Source organism: Pelophylax lessonae (assembly GCF_965119305.1).
Source record: "Pelophylax lessonae genome assembly, chromosome: 8".
In the NCBI taxonomy this organism is placed as follows: domain Eukaryota; kingdom Metazoa; phylum Chordata; class Amphibia; order Anura; family Ranidae; genus Pelophylax; species Pelophylax lessonae.
In genome coordinates, this window is record NC_138775.1 from 290,241,896 (window position 1) to 290,260,672 (window position 18,777).

The following is an 18,777-nucleotide window of genomic DNA, read 5'->3' on the forward strand; positions in this document are numbered from 1 at the left end:
TTACCTTTTTGAGCCTGTCTCCCCTCTTTTCAATACCACCCACGGTACATTTACATCATTACTTTGATGTTAACCACTTGCCGACTGCCGCACGACTATTTACGTCGGCAGTCAGCCCCTCACAGGCAGAGTGACGTAGTACTACGTCGCTAGCCTGTGAGGGTCTAGGGAGCGAGCGAGCGCGCGCGCGCCCCCGGAGGCGCGCTCCCGCGTGGTCACGGACCCCCCAGCGCGTGTGACCGGCAGACCCGATGTCCGCCGGTCACTCAGCGATCATCGGTGCAGAGGGAGAAAGGCAGGCGGCTGATGTAAACAAGCCGCCTGTCATTCTCCCCTGTGTAGGAACAGTGATCATACGGTTCTACTATGTAGGACCGTTGATCACTGTTCCTACAGCTCAAGCCACAGCCAATCACAGTTAGAATCACGCCCCTAGGGACACACATAACCCCTCCCTCTCAAAAAAAAGTTAACCCCTTCACTGCCAGTGTAATTTTACAGTAACAGTGCATATGTATAGCACTGATTACTGCAGTAATGTCACTGGTAACCCCAAAAGTGTCAAAAATGTCAGTCAAGGGTCCGATCTGTCCGCCGCAATGTCGCAGTCCCGCAAAAAAAATCGCAGATCGCCGCCATTACGCGTTAAAAAAGAAAAACAACAAAAATGACAAAAATCTTTCCCTTTGTTAGTAAACGCGATAACTTTTGCGCAAACCAATCAAAATACGCTTTTTGCGAATTTTTTTTTTACCAAAAATATGTAGCAGAAAACAAATAGGCACGAAAATGTTAAAAAATTTTGATTTTTACATATTTTTTTGGGGGGAATTTCATATAAAAAAATGTGAAATATATTGTTTCATTATTTTTTTTTTCTTCTCTTAAAGGCAACATTGTTTTTTTTTGTTTTTTTTTTTTGCGCTTTCAAATGTAAATGTGAGATCTGAGGTCTTTTTGACCCCAAATCTCTCAATAAAGAGGCCCTGTCATGCTTTTTTCTATTACAAGGGATATTTGCATTCCTTGTTTTATGAATAAAAGTGATCAAAAAAAAAAAATGTAACTAAGCGTGCAAAAATAAAAAGTAAAATAAATGATAAGAAAAAAAAAAAGTTGCCTTTAACAGGAGAAAAAAATAATCATCCTTTTAAGGAGGAAGTGACATTGCTCTGGTCTTCCACGGGCATAGAGCTGGATGCCTGGGCAAGATAGCCCCCACCCGGCTCTATGCTCTTGTAGGACTAGAGTGACGTCACTTTGCCCTTCCCACCTTAAAGGGATGATTTTTTTCCCCTCTCTTAAAGCGGAGTTCCGGGCACAAAAACGATTTTTTTTTTTGTGCCCCTCCGCTAGGTAGAGATCACCTGAAAAGGAATTGGATAGTTATTTTTATTTTTTTTGTTTACTCACCTTTTTATTGAAGATCGTAAATACTCACCTCTGACTGCTTCCTCCCTCGGAGCCGCGGCTCACCCCGTCACTTCCTGCGCTGTGATGATTCCTGGGAGCTAAACGTCATCGCTCCCAGGAATCAATGCGACGGCACCGGCCCCGCTCGTCATTTCCGGGCGACGCCGCATTCCCCTGCTAAACAGCTTCTGGGCATGCCCACAAGCTGTTTAGGAATGCGGCGCTGCACCGGAAGTGACGAGAGGGGCCGGTGCAGTGCATTCTGGGACACAAAGACGCGGAAGAAGACAGAGAAGAGGACCGCGCCGGCTTCAGCTGCCCACAACAGAGATGGAAACGCTGTGGAAGAAATTTTCTAAGTAAGTATTTCTTCTAAAAGGTAAGTGCGAACCGGGACAGATCAGAGGCTAGCCATTGTGGAATGTACTAGCCCTGACTGTCCCGGGGGTATGTTCAGCAAAAAATCATTTCTGTGCCCGGAACTCCGCTTTAAAGGCAACTTTTTTTTTTTTTTTTTTGCGCTTTTAAATGTAAATGTGAGATCTGAGGTCTTTTTGACCCCAGATCTCTCAGTAAAGAGGCCCTGTCATGTTTATTTATATTACAAGGCATGTTTACATTCCTTGTATTAGGAATAAAAATAATCCAAAAAATAAAAATGAAAGGGACCGTGCAAAAATAAAAAGTAAAATAAATAATAATAAAAAAAAATGTTTCCTTTTTAAGAGGAGAAAAAAAAAATCACTTTAGGGCGGAAGTGACGTAGTTCTGGTCCTCCACGGGCAAAGAGTCGGGTGCTTGGGCAAGATAGCCCCCACCTTGCTTTATGCCTTTGGAGGACCAGAGCAACATCACTTCCGCCTTAAAGGAATTAATTTTTTTCTTCTCTTAAAGGCAACATTGTTTTTTTTTTTTTTTTTGTGCTTTAAATGTAAATGTCAGATCTGAGGTCTTTTTGACCCCAAATCTCTCAATAAAGAGGCCCTGTCATGCTTATTTCTATTACAAGGGATATTTGCATTCCTTGTATGAATAAAAGTGATCAAAAAAAAAAATTAAAGGGACCATACAAAAATAAAAAGTAAAATAAATAATAATAAAAACATTTTTAAATTGCCCCGTCCCTCCAAGCTCGAACACATACGCAAGTCGCGCCCACATATGTAAATGGTGTTCAAACCACACATGTGAGGTATCGCCGCGATTGTTAGAGCGAGAGCAATAATTCCAGTATTAGCCCTCCTCTGTAACTCTAAACAGATAACCTGTAAAAATTTGAAAGCGTTTATGGAGATTTTTAAGTATCGTAGTTTGTCGTCATTTCACGAGTGTGCGCAATTTTAAAGCATGACATATTTGGTATCTATTTACTCGGCGTAACATTATCTTTCACTTTATATAAAAAAATTGGGCTAACTTTGCTAACTAACTTTTTTTTTTAATTCACAAAGTGTATTTTTTGCAAAAAAAATGTTTTTTGTTAGACCGCTGCGCAAATACGGTGTGACATAAAATATTGCAAGGATCGCCATTTTATTTTCCACAGTCTTTGCTAAAAATATATATATATATATATATAATGTTTTGGGGGTTCTAAGTAATTTTCTAGCAAAAAAATGCTAATTTAAACTTGTGGGCAAAAAGTTCCCCGAAAAGGCCTGGTCTTAGCAGAATTCTAGCCGAATTCTAGCCTAAACCTAACTAGTCTCAAAAATGCTCCCTCCTCCTCCTCCTAGCACCTGATTACAGTGGAGCTCCAAGCCCGGTGGCAATGGAAGGGGGAGAGGGGCTGAACTTCGGATAGACCTCGCCGCGAAAGGTGCCAAATGTGGCGGGGGGGGAGAGAGCTTAAAAAGCTCTGCTCTGCTTTAACCTGTGTAAAAAAAAAAAAAAAAAAAAAACATGCTCTGGTCACATGATCCCCCTCGGGTGCTGCCGCCGCCATCCTGACTAGGGGAAAGCGGCAGTGATGCCTTGCTGCTTCACAGCTGGTTCCCTACTTCTTATGAAGCATGCTGAGCTTTCTGAGGGTGCCAAATGTGGCAGTGGAGGGGGAAGCAAACAAGCAGAGCTTTCCCTTTTGGGTGGAGCTCCACTTTAACCAGTTCTGGACCGCACCCACCGCCGATTTACTGCGACAGGGCGGCCCTCCTGAGCAAAACGACGTAGGTCTACATCGGTCGCGCGACTGCAGCTAGAGGGCGCCGATGCACGGGGCAGGTGGCTTTGATTGCCGCCTGACACCCGCAATCGTTCCCCCGCTGAGAGAGAAGAACGGTCGGCTGTTGTAAACACATCTGACCGTTCTTTTCCCTGGAATGATCACAGAGCTCCTGTGATCCTTCTATATAGGAACACATGTCTCTATGGTCATTTCACAAGCCACGCCCCCATACAGTTAAAAAAAAACGCCCCTAGGTACACATTTAACCCCTTGATCACCCACACTGTTAACCCCTTCCCTGCCAGTGTCATTATTACAGTAGCAGTGCATATTTTTAGCACTGATTACTGCAGTAATGTCACTGGTACCCCCAAAAGTGTCAAAAATATCAGTCAGGGGGTCCGATCTGTCCGCTGCAATGTCGCAGTCCTGCTAAAGATCTTCACCATTACTAGTAAAAAAAAAACAAAAACAATGACATAAATCTTTCCTGTAGTTAGTAGAATCGATAACTTTTGTGCAAACCAATCAAAATACGCGATAATAAAAATCTTTTTGGAAAAAAAAAAAAAAAAACAAAATTCGCTTATTGCGATTTTCTTTTTTTACCAAAAATATGTAGCATAAAACAAATTGGCCTAAAATGTTAAAAAATTTTGATTTTTAAATTTTTTTTTGGAAATGTTATATATCAGAATGTGAAAAATATTGTTTGTTTGTTTTTTTCCAAATTTTTTTAGTTTATAGCGCAAAAACTAAAAATCGCACAGGTGATCAAATACCACCAAAAGAAAGCTCTATTTGTGGGGAAAAAAAGGACATCAATTTTATTTGGGTACAGCGTCGCACGACCGTGCAATTGTCCATTAAAGTAACGCAGTGCCGAATCGCAAAATATGGCCTGGTCATTAAGGGGGAAAATCCTTCCGGTCCAGAAGTGGTTAAAAAGGAGCTCCAGGCCGGTTGCGATGGAAGGAGAAGAGAAGCTGAACTTCGAGTAGACCAAATGTGGCAGCGGAGGGGGGTGGGGGAGAGGAAGCAAACAAGCTCCGCTCCGCTTTAACATGTGTAAAAAAAAAAAAAAAAACATATCCGGTCACATGATCCCCCTCGGGTGCTGCTGCCGCCATCCCGACTAAGGGAAAGCGGCAGTGAACCTAACCTAATTAAAGTGGAGCTGCAGCCCGGTGGCGATGGAAGGCGGAGAAGGGACTAAACTTCCGGTAGACCTCGCCGCGAAAGGTGGCAAATGTGGCAGTGGAGGGGGGGGGGATGGGGGTGAGATAACAAGCTCAGCTCTGCTTTAACCTGTGTAAAAAAAAAAAAAAAAACATATCCGGTCACATGATCCCCCTCGGGTGCTGCTGCCGCCATCCCGACTAAGGGAAAGCGGCAGTGAACCTAACCTAATTAAAGTGGAGCTGCAGCCCGGTGGCGATGGAAGGCGGAGAAGGGACTAAACTTCCGGTAGACCTCGCCGCGAAAGGTGGCAAATGTGGCAGTGGAGGGGGGGGGGATGGGGGTGAGATAACAAGCTCAGCTCTGCTTTAACCTGTGTAAAAAAAAAAAAAAATGCTCTGGTCACATGATCCCCCTTGGGTGTTGCCGTCATCATCCCGACTAAGGGAAAGCGGCAGTGAAGCTTTGCGGCTTCACAGCCGGATCCCTACTTCTTATGAAGCACGCTGAGCTTTCTGAGGGTGCCAAATGTGGCAGCAGAGGGGGGGGGAGGAAGCAGACAAGCAGAGCTTTCCCTTTTGGGTGGAGCTCCACTTTACCTGAAAAAAAAAACATATCTGGTCACATGATCCCCCTTGGGTGCTGCCGCCACCATCCCGACTAGGGGAAAGCGGGTGCCTTGCGGCTTCACAGCCGGTTCCCTACTTCTTATGAAGCACACTGAGCTTTCTGAGGGTGCCAAATGTGGCAGTAGAGGGGGGGAAGGAAGCAGACAAGCAGAGCTTTCCCTTTTGGGTGGAGCTCCACTTTACAAAAAAAAAAAAACACATATCCAGTCACATGATCTCCTGTGTCGGCCAGCGCCATCTGCAGGGGAGAGTGCTGAACAACAGCTGGAAATTGCAGGAGCTGTGACATCACCCATCAGCTCCCATTTCCCATCCGTCGTCTCCCCTGCAGCCGTTACTGGCTGACACGGGGGAGTTGGATCACATGACCGGAGCAGGCTGATAATAGAAAAGTATATAGATCTTTCTTGCACAGGTTAGTCATCAGGGCCTGCTATACAAGCATGCTTTCATGTCACCTGGTATAAAGTGATGAAAGGCTCTCAGTAAGTGGCATTTCACCATAAAGGGATTAGATAAGATGCATCGTTCAGCCATCCCTTCTCATCAGTCACATCGACTTCAAATATCTCCTGTCACTTTTATGTGAGCTAAAGGGAGAGTGCTTGGTAAGAATTAACGAAATAACGGGTGGTAACTTATCTGCAGCTTTTATTTAATTGGTTTGAAGCATTTTAGGTGCTTTTTATTTCAGTTTTTTTCAAATCCGGCCTTCCCTTCAGTCTTGCACAGTTGTAGCGGCTCCTCTCCTGGACTGAAATGTCTTCCTCTGATTTCACCGCACACTGTGAGCTTCTCACAATGTGCATTAGAAGCTGCAGCAAGTCAGAGAGAGCCCCACCTCATTTCCTGGATGGAACATGAAAAAATAATAGCTCAGTGTTGGAGGAGTCTGAAGACTAAGGCCCCTTTCACACACACACAAGTCCGTTTTTCTCAGTGAGGGATCGATCCGCCAATCCCCCGCTGAGCAGGAGGATGACAGCTGTGTCTCCGAGACACAGCTGTCAGTTCCCCATGCATCTCTATGGGGGAAATCGGATGGGAACGGACCGTCTGTCCGTTCTCATCCGATCCGATCCGCTGGACGGATAGAAAATTGACGGATCGGATCGGATGTCAGCGGACATGTCTCCACTGACATCCGATGCCCCATAGGGATGCATGGGAGGACCGTTCAAATCCGCCAAAAAACGGACAAGCGGATCTGAACGGTCCGCCTGTGTGAAAGGGGGCCTTACTGTCACATCTCTACATACAAATATAGAACAAAGGAGATCGCCCCAACAGGACTTTAACCACTTCTGGACCGGAAGGATTTGCCCCCCCTAATGACCAGGCCATATTTTGCAATTCGGCACTGCGTTACCTTAACAGACAATTGCGCGGTCGTGCAACGCTGTACCCAAATAAAATTGATGTCCTTTTTTCCCCACAAATAGAGATTTCTTTTGGTGGTATTTGATCACCTGTGCGATTTTTTTTTTTTTGCGCTATAAACAAAAAAAGAGCGACAATTTTGAAAAAAAAAAAAAACAATTTTTCACATTCTGCTATAAAACATTCCCAATAAAAAAAAAATTAAAAATCTACATTTTTTAACATTTTAGGCCAATTTGTTTTCTGCTACATATTTTTGGTAAAAAAAAAATCGCAATAATCGTATTTTGATTGGTTTGTGCAAAAGTTATCGTGTCTACAAACTACGGGAAAGATTTATGTAATTTTTATTGTTTGTTTTTTTTTTACTAGTAATGGTGGCGATCTGTGATTTTTCGAAGGACTGCGACATTGCGGCGGACAGATCGAACCCCTAACTGACATTTTTGGCACCTTTGGGGGGACCAGTGACATTATACAGTAATCAGTGCTAAAAATATGCACTGTCACTGTAATAATGACACTGGCAGGGAAGGGGTTAACACTGTAGGTGATCAAGGGGTTAAATGTGAGCCTAGGGGAGTGATTCTAACTGGGGGGGAGGGGGGTGTGGCTTGGGAAATGACCATAGAGACCTGTGTTCCTATATAGAAGGATCACAGGCACTCTGTGATCATTCCAGGGAGTAGAACGGTTGGATGTGTTTAGAACAGCTGACTGTCCTTCTCTCTCAGCGAGGAGCGATCGCAGGTGGCAGGGGGCAATCGGAGCCGCCTGCCCTGTGCATCGGAGTCCCCGCTGACAAGTGGGGGCGGGTGCACGGCGCCGGCGGCACACGCTCGCCCCCTAGTTACAGACGTGTGACCGACGTAGACCTACATCGGTTCGCGCAGGAGGGGCTGCCTGACAGTAAAACTGCGGCGTGTGGTCCGGCATACAGGGTAGGCGCGCGATCGCGTGCGCGCCGCCCTGCACTGCCGGTGTCGGGGTGTCCCCAGGACACCCCCCGTCACCGGCAGGGGGGAAACCGCCAATGGGCGTGGCTGTTTCCCACGTGATCGGCTGTGTTCCAATGACACAGCCGATCACAATGGAGGCGCCCACAAGACGACCGCGCATGCTCGATCGGGAGCGCGCAGCGCGGTCATGTCGCTGGCACTGTGTTCCGTAGGAACACAGCTGTCACCGGCGGTAGTAAACAGTCACTGACAGTGACTGTTTACTATGTGATCGGCTGTGAATCCATTCACAGCCGATCAGAAAATGTAAACAAAGAGCAGTAACTGACTGTTACTAGCTCTTCTCCCCTCACAGTTTCCAGTGTGAGGGGAGAAGAGCCAGAAACAGTGAGTTACTGCTCTGTACACCTGTAAAAAGTAAAATCACACTAATAAAGGTCCCCACACACAGTCCTCAGCCCCCCCCAATGTCACCTGTCACCCAACAGTCACCTCATCAGTGCCCAGAAATTGACACCCATAAGGCTACATTCACATGTGAGCGTAGCGATCGCGGGCAGAATCACTGCGATTCTGCCCGCGATCCGGAAATCATTGCAAATCGCAGGACGCCTGTGTGTTGCCCGTTTTTTGCAATAGCACCCCAAATGCTGTGCGATGTTGCCGCCATTTCCACCTGCCAAATCGCGGTAACATCGCGCAAACAACGCATGACGCCCAAAAAAGGTACAATAGCTTCTTTGGGGCGTCATGCGTTGTTTGCGTGATGTTACCGCGATTTGGCAGGTGGAAATTGCTGCGTTTGGGGTGCTATTGCAAATCACAGGCAACTCACAGGCGTCCCGCCTGGATCGCGGGCAGAATCGCGGTGATTCTGCCCGCGATCGCTATGCTCACATGTGAACGTAGCCTAAAGTTCACCGGTCACCAGAGACTGCCATCAGTACCGCCGTGCACCATCGCCCGTCACCTGTCACCCATCAGTGACCATCGCCCGTCACCTGTCACCCCATCAATCACCGTCACCTGTCACCCCATCAGTCATCGTCATCTGTCACCCCATCAATCACCGTCACCTGTCACCCCATCAGTCATCGTCATCTGTCACCCTATCAATCATCGTCACTTGTCACCCCATCAGTGATCGTCACTTGTCACCCCATCAATCATCGTCACATGTCACCCCGTCAGTGATTGTCATCTGTCACCCCATCAATCATCGTTACATGACACCACCGTCAGTGATTGTCATCTGTCACCCCATCAATCATCGTCACTTGTCACCTCATCAATCATCGTCACTTGTCACCTCATCAATCGTCGTCACCTGTCACTCCATCAGTCATTGTCACCTGTCACCCCATCAGTCATCGTCACCTGTCACCCATCAGTCATCGTCACCTGTTTGCCATATACATGCAACCACTTACCGACCGCCTAACGACTATATGCGTCGGCCATTAAAAGCTAAATACTGGGGTTATGGCAGAAGATAGCCCCCATAACCCCGGTATTTTTTGAAACGGCGGGCGGTCGGCTTTCAGATAAGGGTGGTCCCAGTGGCGGATTCCCCGCGGAATTACCCTTACGGTGCAGGGGAAGAGGTGCCCCCCCCCTCCTGCCGCGTCCCAGACGTTTTCCCAGCTTACCGGACCCGCCGGCAGCGGGGAAAACTATCCGGTCCCGGATCCTCAGAGACAGGAAGTCGAGTGAGGGCAAGATGGCCCTGTTAATACGTCAATTTGTAAAAAAAAAAATCTTCATTTTGCAAAGAGTTGTGGGAAAAAATGACAACTTCAAAAAACTCACCACGCCCCTTATTAAATACCTTGGAATGTCTACTTTCCAAAAAGGGGTCATTTGGGGGGTATTTGTACTTTCCTGACTTTTTAGTGTCTCAAGAAATGAGATAGGCCTTCAGTACATCAGGTGTGAGCAAGTGTGATCAATTTTCAATGAATAGCACCATAACTTGTGGACTCTATAACTTTCACAAAGACCAAATAATATACACTTATTTGGGTTATTTTTACCAAAGATAAGTAGCAGTATAAATTTTGGCCAAAATTTGTGAAGAAAAATTACTCATTTGCTAAATTTTATGACAGAAACAAAGAAAAATGCGTTTTTTCACAATATTTTCAGTCTTTTTTTATTTATAGCACAAAAAATAAAAAACCCAGTAGTGATTAAATACCATCAAAAGAAAGCTCTATTTGTGTGAAAAAAAGGACACAAATTTTTTATGGGTACAGTGTTGCATGACTGAGTAATTGTCATTCAAAGTGTGAGAGCGCTGAAAGCTGAAAATCAATCTGGGCAGGAAGGGGGTGAAAGTGCACTGTAGGCAAGTGGTTAAGAAGGCAATATAAGCCAGTCTCTCAATAGACTCCAAATAGAATTTTATGGTAAGTACAAAAAAATACTATTTTAGTGCACAAAAAAGTGAATTCATGTGTTTTCAGCTTTAAAATAATTGATAAATCATTTTGATACAAAATATGTTAAATATTCAAATAATATACTATAGGGATGCACCGATACCATTTTTTTTTTCCGAGTATCGATGATTAGTACTCGATACCAATTATTTTTTTTGTTAGTACTCGCTGATACCAATTATTTTTTTGTTAGTACTCGCTGATACCAATTATTTTTTTTTTTGTTAGTACTCGCTGATACCAATTATTTTTTTTTTGTTAGTACTCGCTGATACCAATTATTTTTTTTTTGTTAGTACTCACTGATACCAATTATTTTTTTTTGTTAGTACTCACTGATACCAATTATTTTTTTTTGTTTACACTTCAGCTGTCAGCAATGGTACAAAATATAAATCAAATGCAGGAAAAATTTCTGCGCTAATGGAGTGAAAAAAAAAAAAAAAATTGATAATAAATATCAGCAGCCAACACAAAATCAACCAACAATGACTCAAATAAATATAAAACCATAAAGTGTAGCGCTAAAGACAGTAAAAGATCACCACAAAAATGATAAATAGTGTCCAAATGAATGGAAAAAATTATTATTGATCACAATAGTGTAAATTTAAAAAGGGGAAAAAAAGTGTCCAATTATTAAAGTCCCAAAGAAAGATTGATCTGAAATCAAATCCTAGATCATGCGAGATAATCCAAAAAGGAGGGTATCTTCCCGTGACACCAAGTGTAAGTGGAGGAAAGGGCACACCTCAGTGATTAAATAAATGCAGCAGCTTACCAGATTTCCATGGCTGATCAACTTAATGACTCAGCCTCTCCCAGCTATTTGATCAGGGCCACTGAAGATCTGATGTTACGTGAATGCTTTATTCAAAGGTGGACCACTTCTCAGGAATCATGGAGGGATCAGAGCAGGGAAGGAGCACTTCTCAAAATTTCTCATCGATCATAAAAATGAAATGTGAAAAGAAAAAGAAAGCGAGGCCCATAGCGTGATCCCGTTTTAAAAATAGCAATCTTGTTTAATAAAAAAGGTACTCACAATATGACGTATGTTTCCAAGCATGTATACAATAGTAGTACAAGGGATGGACATGCGGCGTCCCACAGGCTGTCCCAGGTACCAAGGTAGTAAAGGCCGGCAAAAGGTTCAAGGGGCGTGTGGATGTTGCGTCTGGAGTCGCCAACGTTTCGTCTCAATAGACTTCGTCTGGGCGCCCAGACGAAGTCTATTGAGACGAAACGTTGGCGACTCCAGACGCAACGTCCACACGCCCCTTGAACCTTTTGCCGGCCTTTACTACCTTGGTACCTGGGACAGCCTGTGGGACGCCGCATGTCCATCCCTTGTACTACTATTGTATACATGCTTGGAAACATACGTCATATTGTGAGTACCTTTTTTATTAAACAAGATTGCTATTTTTAAACGGGATCACGCTATGGGCCTCGCTTTCTTTTTCTTTTCACATTTCATTTTTATGATCGATGAGAAATTTTGAGAAGTGCTCCTTCCCTGCTCTGATCCCTCCATGATTCCTGAGAAGTGGTCCACCTTTGAATAAAGCATTCACGTAACATCAGATCTTCAGTGGCCCTGATCAAATAGCTGGGAGAGGCTGAGTCATTAAGTTGATCAGCCATGGAAATCTGGTAAGCTGCTGCATTTATTTCATCACTGAGGTGTGCCCTTTCCTCCACTTACACTTGGTGTCACGGGAAGATACCCTCCTTTTTGGATTATCTCGCATGATCTAGGATTTGATTTCAGATCAATCTTTCTTTGGGACTTTAATAATTGGACACTTTTTTTCCCCTTTTTAAATTTACACTATTGTGATCAATAATAATTTTTTCCATTCATTTGGACACTATTTATCATTTTTGTGGTGATCTTTTACTGTCTTTAGCGCTACAGCAATGGTACAAAGCATTGAAAAGTTATTTACAAATGAAATAAAATGTTTGTTGTGCTTTTTTTTCAATGTGAAACGTGTAAATATATGTTAAAGGTGTAAAAAATATTAAAGAACAGCAAAACCAAAAAAAGTTTTATAAAAAGTTTATAAAATAGAAGTGAACAAAAGGAAAATAATTAAACGGAGGAGGAGAATAAGGAGTTATTTACAGGCTGGTTAGAGTAAATTGAGGGTTAATAAGAAGTTAAACAGAGGAACATTCGATCCGACATATATACTGCGGCAGGGTGGCCCGGCTGTGCAAAATCATGTACATCCAGTGCTGTATTTTGGCCTAGTCTGTAGACGCTATTACTTTTGCGCAAACCAATCAATATACACTTCAAAGGATTTTTTTTTTTTACCAAAAATATGTAGCAGAATACATATTGGCCTACATTGATGAAAACATTTGATTTTTTAAAATTTTTATTGGGAATGTTTTATAGCAGAAAGTAAAAAATATATATATTTTTTTTTCAAAATTGTCTCTTTTTTTGTTTAAAAAAAATAAAAAACCCCACACAGGTGATCAAATACCAGCAAAAGAAAGCTCTATTTGTGGGGGGAAAAAAAAAGACATCACTTTTTTTTGGGTACAGCGTCGCACGACCGCGCAACTGTCAGTTAAAGTAACGCAATGCCGTATCGCGAAAAACGGCCTGATCATTGAGGGAGTAAAACCTTCTGGGGCTGAAGTGGTTAAACTGATTTCATCTGCAGATCAAAGTTTATCCCTTGGATCTGTAGTTGACAAAACAGAAAGATACAAAAATAAACAATGTTTCTTTTTATCTTTCTGCTTCAGCAACTGAGCAATGTTGTTGGTAAACATTGCCCAGCTTTTTTTTTTTTTACATCTCCAATTGCTATGATTTCGTTTTCACTTCAGCTGCCAACAGGCAGGGTCGATGCTACCACTAGGCAAACTAGGGGGCCGTCTAGGGCGCACTACCACCTAGGGCGCAGCCATAGCCAGTGAGACATTCCTCTCCTGTCACCTCCTCATCCCCGGTGGATGTCACCTCTAGAGAGGGGGGCACTTTGTATATAAAGGGGTGTGTGGGGTTAAAGGGGGGCAGTGTGTATATGAAGGGGGGTGTAGGGTCAAAGGGGGGCAGTCTGTATATGAAGGGGGGTGTGGGGTTAAAGGGGGGCAGTGTGTATATGAAGGGGGGTGTAGGCTTAAAGGGGAGCAGTGTGTATATGAAGGGGGCTGTAGGGTTAAAGGGGGCAGTGTGTATATGAAGGGGGGTGTAGGGTTAAAGGGGGGTAGTGTGTATATGAAGGGCGGTGTAGGGTTAAAGGGGGGCAGTGTGTATATGAAGGGGGGTGTAGGGTTAAAGGGGGGGGGGGCAGTGTGTATATGAAGGGGGGTGTAGGGTCAAAGGGGGGCAGTGTGTATATGAAGGGGGGTGTAGGGTTAAAGGGGGGCAGTGTGTATATGAAGGGGGGTGTAGGGTTAAAGGGGTGGGGCAGTGTGTATATGAAGGGGGTGTAGGGTTAAAGAGGGGCAGTGTGTGCAGGAAGGGGGTGTAGCAGAGTGTATTGTTAAAAGGGGGCATTATGTACAAGAAAGGAGGGGGGGGGTGTGCCAACAGGGGACCCCCACTGACAGCTAAATGAGTCATCGGTTGTCAAGGAAGCGGCGGCCCTGCTCCTTAACAACTGATAATTGCCAGCTTTTTTTTACATTTCAGCTGTCAGTGGGGGAATCCCGCTGACAGCTGAAAGAACCGAGCCTGAAAGTATCAGAGCATTTGCATGAGTACCCAAAATTGCCTCATCTGTGGTCACGTTATGCTCTATTCTTATATAGAATTGATAAGAAAGAGACCCATTCTGTATTCCACTCTGTGATTGGCTTTCACCTTCTTTCTCTCTTGCAGGATTTTCTCCTTTCTATGAGCGTTCAGTGGTATCAGAGTCTTATTAAGGTTCTACTAAACCGATTTCCCCAGAGCTGCCGGCACTTCCACAGCCCAGAAAGCGGCACCCAGTATCTGGTGAGTGAGTGGCCAATCCCCTTCCCAATCCCCTTCCCAATCCCCTTCCCAATCCCCTTCCCAATCACCTTCCCAATCACCTTCCCAGTCCCCTTCCCAATCCCCTTCCCAGTCCCCTTCCCAATCCCCTTCCCATTCCCCTTCCCAATCACCTTCCCAATCCCCTTCCCAATCCCCTTCCCAGTCCCCTTTCCAATCCCCTTTCCAATCCCCTTCCCAATCCCCTTCCCAGTCCCCTTCCCGATCACCTTCCCAATCCCCTTCCCATTCCCCTTCCCAATCACCTTCCCAATCCCCTTCCCATTCCCCTTCCCAATCCCCTTCCCAATCCCCTTCCCATTCCCCTTCCCATTCCCCTTCCCATTCCCCTTCCCAATCACCTTCCCAATCCCCTTCCCAATCACCTTCCCAATTACCTTCCCAATTACCTTCCCAGTCCCCTTCCCAATCACCTTCCCAATCCCCTTCCCAATCACCTTCCCAATCCCCTTCCCAATCCCCTTCCCAATCCCCTTCCCAGTCCCCTTCCCAATCACCTTCCCAGTCCCCTTCCCAATCACCTTCCCAATCCCCTTCCCAGTCCCCTTCCCAATCACCTTCCCAATCCCCTTCCCAATCCCCTTCCCAGTCCCCTTCCCAGTCCCCTTCCCAGTCCCCTTCCCAATCACCTTCCCAGTCCCCTTCCCAGTCCCCTTCCCAATCCCCTTCCCAATCCCCTTCCCAATCCCCTTCCCAGTCCCCTTCCCAATCATCTTCCCAATCACCTTCCCATTGCAGCCTTTAATCTGCCATTTTTCCATTCAAGCAGTTTGTTAAAGAGCCATTACACTGGCTGGGATCCTCACCCCAGGCTGCCGTTGGTGGTGTTCATGTCGTATTTGTGTATCCTTCTAATCTTCTTTAACCGCTTACGGACCGCCCGCCGCAGATATACTGCGGCAGGCTGGCCCTCCTGCGCAAACAGGTATACGTCGGTCGCGCGCCTGCAGCTAGGGCCAAGCATGTCTCCAGACCTAAACCCATTGAGCATCTGTGGGGCATCCTCAACCGGAAGGTGGAGGAGCGCAAGGTCTCTAACATCCACCAGCTCTGTGATGTCATCATGGAGGAGTGGAAGAGGACTCCAGTGGCAACCAATGAAGCTCTGGAGAACTCCATACCCAAGAAGGTTAAGGCAGTGCTGGAAAATAATGGTGGCCACACAAAATATTGACACTTTGGGCCCAATTTGGACATTGTCACTTAGGGGTGTACTCACTTTTGTTGCCAGCGGTTTAGACATTAATGGCTGTGTGTGGAGTTATTTTGAGGGGACAGCAAATTTACACTGTTATACAAGCTGTATACTCACTACTTTACATTGTAGCAAAGAGTCATTTCTTCAGTGTTGTCACATGAAAAGGTAGAATAAAATATTTACAAAGATGTGAGGGGTGTACTCACTTTTGTGATATACTGTATGTAAAGGGTTTACAACCACTTTTAATCTACATTCTGCAGTTAGATTAAAGTGTGTGACCAGGTTTGGTGGCTTTTCATGCAAAATGTATTTTTACTAGAACAGAGTGAATTATAGGAGTAGGTGTCCCCCTCCCCCCCTTCTGATTGGTCTGTGTTTAATAGTCTGTCATTTATCACAGAATGTCTCTCTGTGTGGTTTTCTCTCCATCCAGGTGGTCCTCAATCAGAAATTCACAGACTGCTTTGTCCTGGTCTTCCTCGATTCCCACTCAGGGAAAACAGTAAGTTATATTTTATTTTCCTGTAATAAAATGATTCCTTCTTATACCTGACCCATTGCAGTAATTGAATGAATTTATCCATATTAGGGTGGGATGGTGCAAGGCTTCATATAGTCCTATGGCTAAACCAATAGAGGGAAGAGGTGGGGCTATGCTCCAATAGAGGGAAGAGGTGGGGCTATGCTCCAATAGAGGGAAGAGGTGGGGCTATGCTCCAATAGAGGGAAGAGGTGGGACTATGCTCCAATAGAGGGAAGAGGTGGGGATATGCTCCAATAGAGGGAAGAGGTGGGGCTATGCTCCAATAGAGGGAAGAGGTGGGGCTATGCTCCAATAGAGGGAAGAGGTGGTGCTGTGCTCCAATAGAGGGAAGAGGTGGGACTATTCTCCAATAGAGGGAAGAGGTGGGGCTATGCTCCAATAGAGGGAAGAGGTGGTGCTGTGCTCCAATAGAGGGAAGAGGTGGGACTATGCTCCAATAGAGGGAAGAGGTGGTGCTGTGCTCCAATAGAGGGAAGAGGTGGGGCTATGCTCCAATAGAGGGAAGAGGTGGGGCTATGCTCCAATAGAGGGAAGAGGTGGGGCTATGCTCCAATAGAGGGAAGAGGTGGGGCTATGCTCCAATAGAGGGAAGAGGTGGTGCTGTGCTCCAATAGAGGGAAGAGGTGGGACTATTCTCCAATAGAGGGAAGAGGTGGGGCTATGCTCCAATAGAGGGAAGAGGTGGTGCTGTGCTCCAATAGAGGGAAGAGGTGGGACTATGCTCCAATAGAGGGAAGAGGTGGTGCTGTGCTCCAATAGAGGGAAGAGGTGGGGCTATGCTCCAATAGAGGGAAGAGGTGGGGCTATGCTCCAATAGAGGGAAGAGGTGGGGCTATGCTCCAATAGAGGGAAGAGGTGGGGCTATGCTCCAATAGAGGGAAGAGGTGGGGCTATGCTCCAATAAAGGGAAGAGGTGGGGCTATGCTCCAATAGAGGGAAGAGGTGGGGCTATCCTCCAATAGAGGGAAGAGGTGGGGCTATGCTCCAATAGAGGGAAGAGGTGGGGCTATGCTCCAATAGAGGGAAGAGGTGGTGCTATGCTCCAATAGAGGGAAGAGGTGGGGCTGTGCTCCAATAGAGGGAAGAGGTGGGGCTATGCTCCAATAGAGGAAAGAGGTGGGGCTATGCTCCAATACAGGGAAGAGGTGGGGCTGTGCTCCAATAGAGGGAAGAGGTGGGGCTATTCTCCAATAGAGGGAAGAGGTGGGGCTATGCTCCAATAGAGGAAAGAGGTGGGGCTATGCTCCAATAGAGGAAAGAGGTGGGGCTATGCTCCAATAGAGGGAAGAGGTGGGGCTATGCTCCAATAGAGGGAAGAGGTGGTGCTATGCTCCAGTAGAGGGAAGAGGTGGTGCAATGCTCCAATAGAGGGAAGAGGTGGGACTATGCTCCAATAGAGGGAAGAGGTGGGGCTATGCTCCAATAGAGGGAAGAGGTGGTGCTGTGCTCCAATAGAGGGAAGAGGTGGGACTATGCTCCAATAGAGGGAAGAGGTGGGGCTATGCTCCAATAGAGGGAAGAGGTGGGGCTATGCTCCAATAGAGGGAAGAGGTGGGGCTATGCTCCAATAGAGGGAAGAGGTGGGGCTATGCTCCAATAGAGGGAAGAGGTGGGGCTATGCTCCAATTGAGGGAAGAGGTGGGGCTATATAATATATATAGCGGCCTATATATATATTACCTAATATGAGCCCCCCCCTCCCCCACCACCTCCATTAATGCTCAATGATGGAGGTGGTGGAGGGAGCTCATTAATGGAGGTGGTGGGGGGGGGCTCATTGACGGAGGTGGTGGTGGTGGAAGGTTCCTTGATGGAGGTGGGGGGGAGGCTCATTGATGGAAGTGGGGGGGCTCATTGATGGAGGTGGTGGGGAGGCTCATTGGTGGAGATTGAGAGGAGGAGGCTCATTGATGGAGGTGGTGGGGGGGGGCTCATTGATGGAGGTGGTGGTGGTGGAAGGTTCATTGATGGAGGTGGGGGGGAGGCTCATTGATGGAGGTGGTGGGGAGGCTCATTGGTGGAGATTGAGGGGAGGAGGCTCATTGATGGAGGTGGAGGGGAGGCTCATTGGTGGAGATTGATGGGAGGAGGCTCATTGATGGAGGTGGGGGGGGCTCATTGATGGAGGTGGAGGGGGGGGCTCATTGATGGAGGTGGTGGGGAGGCTCATTGGTGGAGGGGGGGCTCATTGATGGAGGTGGTGGGGAGGCTCATTGGTGGAGATTGAGGGAGGAGGCTCATTGATGGAGGTGGTGGGGGGGCTCATTGATGGAGGTGGGGGGGGGGGCTCATTGATGGAGGTGGTGGGGATGCTCATTGGTGGAGATTGAGGGAGGAGGCTCATTGATGGAGGTGGGGGGGAGGCTCATTGATGGAGGTGGTGGGGAGGCTCATTGGTGGAGATTGAGGGGAGGAGGCTCATTGATGGAGGTGGTAGGGAGGGGGGGTGGGGCTCATTGATGGAGGTGGAGGGGACTGGCCTGTATAGTCCAATCTGGAGCTCAAGTTGCTGAAAAATGAATGCTGGTTATGATGGAAATGTGTCAGAACACACAAAGCATCACAACTTGTTGAGTATGGGGGCTGGGTAGACGCAGACCATTCAGGGTGCTCATGCTGACCCGTGCCCACAGCCAAAAGAGTCTACAATGGGCATGTTAGCATTAGACCTGGACCACAGAGCAATGGAAGAAGGTGGCCTGGTTTGATGAATCATGTTGGATGACCGGGTGTGTGTGTGCATCACTTACCTGGGGAATAGATGGCACCAGGATGCAGTATGGGAAGAAGGCAAGCTGGCAGAGGTAGTGCGATGCTTTGGTCAATGTTCAACTTTGAAACCTTGGCTCCTGCCATTCATG

General features: G+C 46.3%; 1 protein-coding gene across 2 annotated transcripts in view; it reads left to right on the forward strand.

Moving 5' to 3' along the window:
* The window catches only part of SZT2 (SZT2 subunit of KICSTOR complex), a 355,341-nt gene that overhangs the window by 328,369 nt on the left and 8,195 nt on the right, over nucleotides 1-18,777 (forward strand). For both annotated transcript variants that reach the window (XM_082264795.1, XM_082264796.1), the window contains 2 exons: nucleotides 14,016-14,132; nucleotides 15,806-15,874. In XM_082264795.1, coding sequence (XP_082120921.1) covers nucleotides 14,016-14,132; nucleotides 15,806-15,874 — 186 coding nt within the window. The remainder of the gene's footprint in view (nucleotides 1-14,015; nucleotides 14,133-15,805; nucleotides 15,875-18,777) is intronic.